The sequence below is a fragment of the Piliocolobus tephrosceles genome, chromosome 16, assembly GCF_002776525.5.
Source record: "Piliocolobus tephrosceles isolate RC106 chromosome 16, ASM277652v3, whole genome shotgun sequence".
In the NCBI taxonomy this organism is placed as follows: domain Eukaryota; kingdom Metazoa; phylum Chordata; class Mammalia; order Primates; family Cercopithecidae; genus Piliocolobus; species Piliocolobus tephrosceles.
This window is the reverse complement of record NC_045449.1, coordinates 49862281-49870878: the sequence shown is the minus strand read 5'-3', so window position 1 is coordinate 49870878 and position 8598 is coordinate 49862281. Positions and strand designations below refer to the sequence as shown.

Here is an 8598-nt window from a genome sequence, read left to right as displayed (position 1 = left end):
TAATTTAATTTAATTTAATTTAATTTAATTTAATTTAATTTAATTTACTTATTTTGAGGAGTTTCACTCTTGTCGCCCAGGCTGGAGTGCAATGGCGCTATCTCAGCTCACTGCAACCTCTGCCTCCTGGGTTCAAGCGATTCTCCTGCCTCAGCCTCCTGAGTAGCCGGGATTACAGGCAGGCGTGCACCGCCACCCACACCCAGCTAATTTTTGTATTTTCAGTAGAGATGGGGTTTCACCATGTGGACCAGGCTGGTCTTGAACTCCTGACCTCAGGTGATCCGCCCACCTCGGCCTCCCAAAGTGCTGGGATTACAGGCATGAGCCACCACGCCCAGCCTTAATTTTAATTTGAAAATAATTTATGGCTCTCTCTCTCTCTCAATCTCTCTCTCTCTCTCTCTCACACACACACACACACACACACACACAAATATTTTAAATTCAAGAATATAATATTTTAATAAGATTATATTATTATTATTGATTATTTTAATAAGAACTATAATATTTTAAAGTCAAGAATGTTTTACAAGCTTGAATTTATCATTACTTAGGAATTAAGAGAAATTATGCACATGGCTTCCTGAGGTCCATGTGTCGAACCTCTATGTATCCCCACACTTTGCACAGCATTCAGCAAAGTAAGCGTTGGATTTCTCTTTTGCTGTGAAAGGTATGAGAGTGAACTGTCCTTTCGCCAGCTGTTAGAGGCAGACATCAGTGGCCTGCATGGGATCCTGGATGAGCTGACCCTGTGCAAATCTGATCTGGAGGCCCATGTGGAGTCTCTGAAGGAAGATCTCCTTTGCCTTAAGAAAAACCATGAAGAGGTAAGGAAAGCGGCAACGCCACTGAAGGACTCCGAGAGTAACATACTTAACACTGACAGATGATCTGTTGATGTTTGTAAATCAAATTTGGGCAGATGTTGCTTAAGCTGGAATAAAACTAGTCCAGGTAGGGCCAAGCGCGGTGGCTCGGGCCTGTAATCCAAGCACTTTGGGAGGCCGAGGCAGGTGGATCACAAGGTCAGGAGTTCGAGACCAGCCTGGCCAATATGATGAAACCCCGTCTCTACTAAAAATACAAAAATTAGCTGGGCATGGTGGTGGGTGTATGTAGTCCTAGCTACTCAGGAGGCTGAGGCAGGAGAATAGCTTGAACCCAGGAGGCGGAGGTTGCAGTGAGCCAAGATCTCACCACTGCACTCCATCCTGGGCAACAGAGCAAGACTCCATCTCAAAAAACAAACAAACAAAAAAGTGAAAAACTACTCGAGGCATTATTACTATTCAACCTGATCATTCCAGCGTGTCTCTGAATTAAGATGTGAAATAGCCCCTAGACAGTGCCAGACAAAGGAACCAAACTCTTCTCCTGCCCTTGCCTTTTGTGGAGGAGGTGAGTAACTTCACAAAGGGCTTCCTTTGGAGGCTTTATGCCACCCCTAGCTCCAATCCACAGGGTATGAAAATCAGTCTGAGAAACAGACTGTGAAGTCCATTTCAAGAAAGGGATAAGGACTCATGCACTATCTGGACCAGTATTTTTAAATATTCCGCATTTATAAACTTTTAAAAGTCATAAAATATAAAGTGATTGATACATTGATAAAGCTAGAAAATGAAAAGCTGAATGATGCTCTTTGAATATTTGTTGATGACAATCATAGCTAACATTTATTGACACCTTACTATGTGTCATAATTAACTTTTATAAGTTAATTATGTGTAGATTAACTCTTCTAGATCTCACAATAATCTTCTGGAAAAATGTCCGATTATTATGTCCATTTTACAGATGAAGAAATTGAGGCCCTTCTAAGTGGTAAAAAGAGATTCAGCCCAGATAATCGGAATAAAAAACTCACACTTTTACCTACTACTCCACAAAACAGAAGTAGAATGCCATTGGATGTCAAATGGATTTTTCCCCATCATTCTGTGACATTCTTTATGCCATCCCACTTTCAGGAAGTCAACTTGCTTCGTGGACAGCTTGGCGACCGCCTCAGTGTGGAGCTGGACACTGCCCCCACCCTTGACCTCAACAGGGTCCTGGATGAGATGCGCTGTCAGTATGAAACGGTGCTTGCCAACAATCGCAGAGAAGCCGAAGAATGGTTCGCTGTTCAGGTCAGCACCCAGATTGAAAAAATAGCAGGGTTACAGGCTTCTGCCTTTTGTGAATTCTCTAATGGTGCCTGTGTTTCAGACAGAAGAGCTGAATCAGCAGCAACTGTCCAGTGCGGAGCAGCTGCAGGGCTGCCAGACGGAGATCTTGGAACTGAAACGCACAGCCAATGCTCTGGAAATTGAGCTCCAAGCACAGCAAAGCCTGGTGCGTGAGGCAAAGGCAGTGTCCGTTATGTCACTGATAAGTCAGGCTCTGAGATGCTAAGCCCTCTTCCATATTCAGGGGTCACATTTCCTTGCCTTTCCCAAGTACTGCCATTTACCCAGCTATTAATAGAAGCAGAAGTGACAGGTCCACAGCTTGTGTTGTCCCTCTAAGATGCCTTACCTTCACTCCTGGGCTTGAGTCTGATGCTGCAGCAGGCTCCAGAGACAGGGAGGGAGAAGCAGAGCAAGAGAGAAACCTCCAGGCCATGGTCACTTAAGCATTCCAGCAGGTTTTAATTCTCATTTGATTCAGGCCGGTTTTCCAGGCTCACTGTTATACCTAAAACAAAGAATCATTTTCAAACATTTCATCCTACAGTTTCCCTACAGGATCTATACTTCAACCTGATTCACTGCACCCCACCCCACTCAAGCAACAAGAACACCATGCGTCCAAGATGACATGAACCGGTTCTGGCCAAGCACCACTGTGTGCATGTCATTAGGTCCTGAGCAGAATACCTAGGAGAACAATAGCTGAGCATTCATCCTGTGAGAGGCACTGTGCTCATTTAAGCCTCACAGTAACTTCACGGGATACATACCTTTATCCCATGACACAGATAAGGAACACTGAGACTCCGATTAAGTAACCTGCAAAGGATGCAATTCTAAGAGGCAAACTTGGAAGCTGAGTTCAGGTCGTTGAATCCCAGAGCCTCTTCTCTCTCTCTTTTTAAATTTATTTTTATCGATATACAATATTTGTAAATATTTATGGAGAAGCTGTGATATTTTGTAACATGCATAGAATGTGTAACGATAAAGTCAGGATATTTACAGCATCCATCACCTCAAGTATTTATCATTTCTATGTGTTGGGGGCATTTCAAGCCCTCTCTTCTAGCTATTTTGAAATGCACAGTGTATTGTTGTTAACTGTGGTCACCCTTCTCTGCTGTCCAACATGAAAACGTATTCCTTCTGCCTAGCTGTATGTTTGCACCCATTAACCAACCTCTCTTCATCCCCTTACCACACATATGCCCTTCCCAGCCTCGGATATCCAGAGCCTCTTCTCCTAACAGCACCATACTACCCCTCCCTGCCAAGAGTCCAAACTCAATCTTTCCTCTCACATGCTGTTGATAGTCCTTAAGCTTCACAAATAAGTCATGTATTGCTGTAGTCATAGTGGTGGCAGTGATAGCTGACATGCAGAACAGTGGCAGTACGGCTGGCACTGTTCTAAATGCTTTACACATATTAACTCTTAATCTTCACAGCCCTCTAATGAGACAAATACTTTGCATTCCCCACTATATAGAGAATAAAACTGAGACTCACAGAAGCTAAATAATTTGCCAGTGGTCACATAGCTAGAAAAGGGTAAGCAAGGATTTGAACGTAGGCACTCTGGCCCGAGAGACTGCACTTCATGGTCCTTTGGACAACGTTTCCTCCTGCAGACAGAATCTCTGGAATGCACCGTGGCAGAAACTGAGGCCCAGTACAGCTCCCAGCTGGCCCAGATTCAGTGCCTGATCGATAACGTGGAGAACCAGCTGGCCGAGATCCGCTGTGACCTGGAGCGACAGAACCAGGAGTACCAGGTGCTCCTGGACGTGAAGGCCCGGCTGGAGGGCGAGATCAACACGTACCGGGGCCTGCTGGACAGTGAGGACAGCAGGCAAGTTCCACAGTTACTCATGAAATCCCCCAGAGTCACAAAGAGGCTGATGTAAAAGAATCCTGTTTTCCCAAGGTCTGGACAAGTTCAAACCTCCCCAATGTGTTAAGGAATCTTTTTAAAAGAGGGCTGAAAAGTGGCTGAGGTTAAGCACATGACACCAGAGATATTTTTAAAATATTCTAAAGGCAGATTAATTATTAGTGTAACATTTCATGCTGACATCTCCCTTTGTTCCTGTTTTCCACTAAAGGAAAATCAGGAATAGGCCTGAGATAACATTCACAAAATCAAGAAAAAATATAAAATACTATTCAACTGCCACTGCTACAGTGAACATGAAGTGGCAATTCTGGGTGCAGAGAAGAAACAGGCTTCAGTCAATGCTATTGTGCAGAGTTTTTTTCAGAACATAATTTGTGGGCAAACTTTGACATGATTTTTCTGAGTTGCCATCTTATCAAGATTCCCTTGCTAAGCTTGTTTTAAAATCGATTTTTCCCCAGGCTTTCCTGTAACCCATGTTCGACCACATGCACCTCGAGCAACACTTGTGAGCCATGCTCAGCCTATGTCATCTGCACGGTTGAAAACTGCTGTTTGTGAATGTTAAGGATAGCAGGTAGAGGAATCAAAGCCAGCAGCATCCTAGAAAGGAGATGGGGCTTCAACCAGGGGCGTCCAAACAGGAATCACAAATCCAGGGGGCGCTCATATCCTGGAATTGCCCTCCAGGCATCCTCAGTCTTTCTGCTTTACTATTTCCTCTCCTTCCGGCTTATTTGTGGTATGCTGGGAGCCCATAAAGCGTTCTTGCTCATCTCCAAATAAAACATGTTTTACTCCTTTCGCATGGTAAATATAGCTCTATGACTAATTACTGTTGATAGAATATTCATTTTATGGCAAGGGAATCATCTAAACCCATAACCATAGTTTCAATGTACATAAACCCAGGCTGAAAATATTTTTTAACTCCTCAAATACAAATACATTAATGAACCCAGGCAAAATGGCATATATCTTAGAAAACAGTTGTGCGTATCTTTCTGAGAAAAAAAATTAGGAATAGAATATGATAAAATGTATTTTTTGATTATAAAAGTACTAGATTCTCTTTTTTGTAATTTGGCTCATTAAAAGGGAAAAGGTCACTTAAGATTTCATCTTCGAAACAGCCATAGTCAATATTTTGGGGTACTTTCTTCCGGTTTTCTTTCTTATGATAGATTTTTCCACACAGCTGTAATCATACTAACATATGCACACACTTGTGTAATCTTTCTTTCATTTATGTCATCTAAGCATTTTTAATTCTAATAAAAACATAAGATTGTATTGTAGCCATCTTTTTTTTTGTTTGTTTGTTTGTTTGTTTTCTTTTGAGACAAAGTCTCACTGTATCACCCAGGCTGGAGTGCAGTTGCGCTGTCTCGGCTCACTGCAACCTCCACCTCCCAGGTTCAAGCGATTCTCCTGCCTCAGCCTCCCGAGTAGCTGGGACTACAGGTGCATGCCACCACGCCAGGCTAATTTTTTGTATTTTTTTTATTTTTTAGTAGAGACAGGGTTTCACCATGTTAGCCAGGATGGTCTCGATCTCCTGACCTTGTGATCTGCCCACCTCAGCCTCCCAAAGTGCTGGGATTACAGGCATGAGCCACCGCACCCAGCCTGTAGCCATCATTTTACTGGTTGCATAATGTACCATAAGGTGCATTGATCTCTCATTGGACATTTAGTTTATAAGAATAATTATTCTCATACATTTAAGAGACAAGGTAGAGAACTTCCAGAATGATTATATTTCCACATTCCTCCTTCTAAAAACTCTGGAAATTACATATCAAATAAACATAAGAAGACTCTGAAAGGTAGAAGAAGCCAAACCACCTAAAGATGTTGAGACCCCAGGAGTGACACTGTGGTGGGCTCCCTGGATTAGCTTTTTATCTCATAAATCCCAGAGTGGGAGCTGGAGAAACCAACAACCAGAAACACCAACAGGGGCAGACAAAACAAACAAATAAACCAGAAGAGCTTACTCCGCTTAAAGAACCAAAAAAGAGGCAGCCTAGAAAGGCAGAAAACCTTTAGACAACAACCACTCAACTCAGCCAAACACCACCAAAAATATCATTTTGCCCACCCATATCCACACCAGGAAAGGCCAGGGAGGGAGTCCAGTCTTCTATCCTTCCCAGGCTGTAACGAGGCACTCAAACTTCCCCACTGGGGTGGAGTCAGGGAAGGGTAAGTGAGAGATCCAGGACTTTCATTCCTGCTATGAGACATGGAAGCACCCCCGTCCCACCACCATGGTGTCAGTGGAGCCCACACGGGAAGCCTGGACTTAACTCTACAGGCTGCAGTGAGGCTCTTCTTTTCTCCTCTGGGGTTAATGTCACAGGAGGCCTACTGGACAGTCAGGACTCTCTCCCTCCTCCAGCAGTACCAAGGCCACCCCCCATGCAGTGTCAGCTGCATGGGAGCAGTAACAAAATATTCTTGCCCCTCCTGGCCTGGGTGGTATCAGCAGAGGCCAGGTAAGGAGTCTAAAATCCTCCCTCCTAGCAGTGATGAGGGGGGCTCTCCCCTTGGGTGTCAATAGGGGCAAAGTGGAGAGAACCTCTATTTCCAATCCCACCTGGTAGGAATGAAGCAGCGTCCCCCTTCCCCTACCAAAACAGTGTCAGAGGAGACCTGCCAGAACAGAAGATTAAATAATATCCTGAATCTCATAACATAATGCCCCAATGTCCAGGTTTCAATCAACAATTACTCTTCATACCAAGGATCATAAAATCTCAACTTACATGAAAAAAGATGATCAACAAATTCCAACATCAAGAGGAAAAAGATGTTAGAATTAACGGACAAGAGTTTTTAACTTTTTATTTTTTATTTTTCTGGGTACACAGATGTATATATTTATGGGGTACATGAGATGATTTGATACAGGCATGCAATGCGTAATAATCACATCATGGAGAATGGGGTGTCCATCCCCTCAAGCATGCATCTTTGGTGTTAGAAACATCCAGTTATACTCTTTTACTTATTGACAAGCGTTTTTAAAGTCATCACAAAAATGCTTCAATAAGCAATGCTTCAATAAACTCTTATAACAAATGCAAAAACAGAAAAGTCTCAGTGAAGAAGGAGATGGAAAGATTCCAGTGGAAATTTCAGAACTGAAACATACCATAGAACCAAACTTAAAATATTTTACAGACCCACTGTACAGCTATTCCAGCATTAACCTTTTAAGTTAAAGATTGAGAGAAGCATTCCTCTCTGCAGTGAAATGCTTATTGTAACAAGCAGTGCAGATGGGCTTAACAGCAGAATGAACAGGCCAGACAGGAAAACATCAGGGAATTTGATGATACAATAATAGATATCATCTGACCTGAAAAACAGGAAAAAAAAATAGTGTTAAAAAGATAGAGTCGGCCGGGCGCGGTGGCTCAAGCCTGTAATCCCAGTACTTTGGGAGGCCGAGACGGGCGGATCACGAGGTCAGGAGATTGAGACCTTCCTGGCTGACACGGTGAAACCCCGTCTCCACTAAAAAATACAAAAAGAAAAAAACTAGCCGGGCGAGGTGGCGGGCGCCTGTAGTCCCAGCTACTCGGGAGGCTGAGGCAGGAGAATGGCGTAAACCCGGGAGGCGGAGCTTGCAGTGAGCTGAGATCCGGCCACTGCACTCCAGTCTGGGCGACAGAGCAAGACTCTGTCTCAAAAAAAAAAAAAAAAGATAGAGTCTCAGGGAACTTTAGGGCTATATCAAACGACCTAACATTCATGTCAGCGGAGTTCTGTAAGGGAGGAGAAAAAGTGAGGCCAAAAACATTTGAAGGAATAAACACTGAAAATTTTACAAATATGGCAAAAGACAAAAACTTACAGATTCCAGAAACCAAGCAAACCCCAAAAATGATAAACCCAAAGAAATCTACACCAGGAAATATCATATTCAATCTTTTGAATACTAAGGACAAAATAAATTATGAAAGCAGTGAGATAGAAATGACACCTTACCAATAGAAGAAAACAATTTAATTGATGGCAGGTCTGTCACAATAAACCATGGAAGCCAATACGAGGTAGTACAATAGTTTTCAAATGCTAAAAGAAAAAAGAAAAAAAAAAAAAAACTGTTGGCCAGGCACGGTGACTCACGCTTGTAATCCCAGCACTTTGGGAGGCCAAGGAAGACGGATCACAAGGTCAAGAGATCGAGACCATCCTGGCCAAAATGGTGAAACCCCGTCTCTACTAAAAATAAAAAAATTAGCTGGACGCAGTGGTGGGCACCTGTAACCCCAGCTACTCAGGAAGCTGAGGCAGGAGAATCACGTGAACCCAGAAGGCGGAGGTTGCAGTGAGCAGAGATCGTGCCACTGCACTCCAGTCTGGGTAACACCTAGACAAAAAAAAAAGGAAGGAAAGAAGGAAGGAAGGGAGGGAGGCACGGAGGGAGGGAAGGAGGGAGGGAGGGAGGAAGGAAGGAAGGAAGGAAGGAAGGAAGGAAGGAAGGAAGGAAGGAAGGAAGGA

The 8598-nt window shown here is 43.4% G+C and overlaps 1 protein-coding gene across 1 annotated transcript in view; it reads left to right on the top strand.

The window, feature by feature from the left end:
- The window catches only part of KRT40 (keratin 40), an 8993-nt gene extending 4127 nt beyond the window's left edge, over positions 1–4866 (top strand). The window contains exons 5-9 of the mRNA XM_023204178.1: positions 680–836; positions 1980–2141; positions 2221–2346; positions 3818–4038; positions 4545–4866. Of these exons, the coding sequence (XP_023059946.1) occupies positions 680–836; positions 1980–2141; positions 2221–2346; positions 3818–4038; positions 4545–4644 (766 nt within the window). The 3' untranslated portion in view covers positions 4645–4866. The remainder of the gene's footprint in view (positions 1–679; positions 837–1979; positions 2142–2220; positions 2347–3817; positions 4039–4544) is intronic.
- The last annotated feature ends 3732 nt before the right edge of the window (positions 4867–8598 follow it).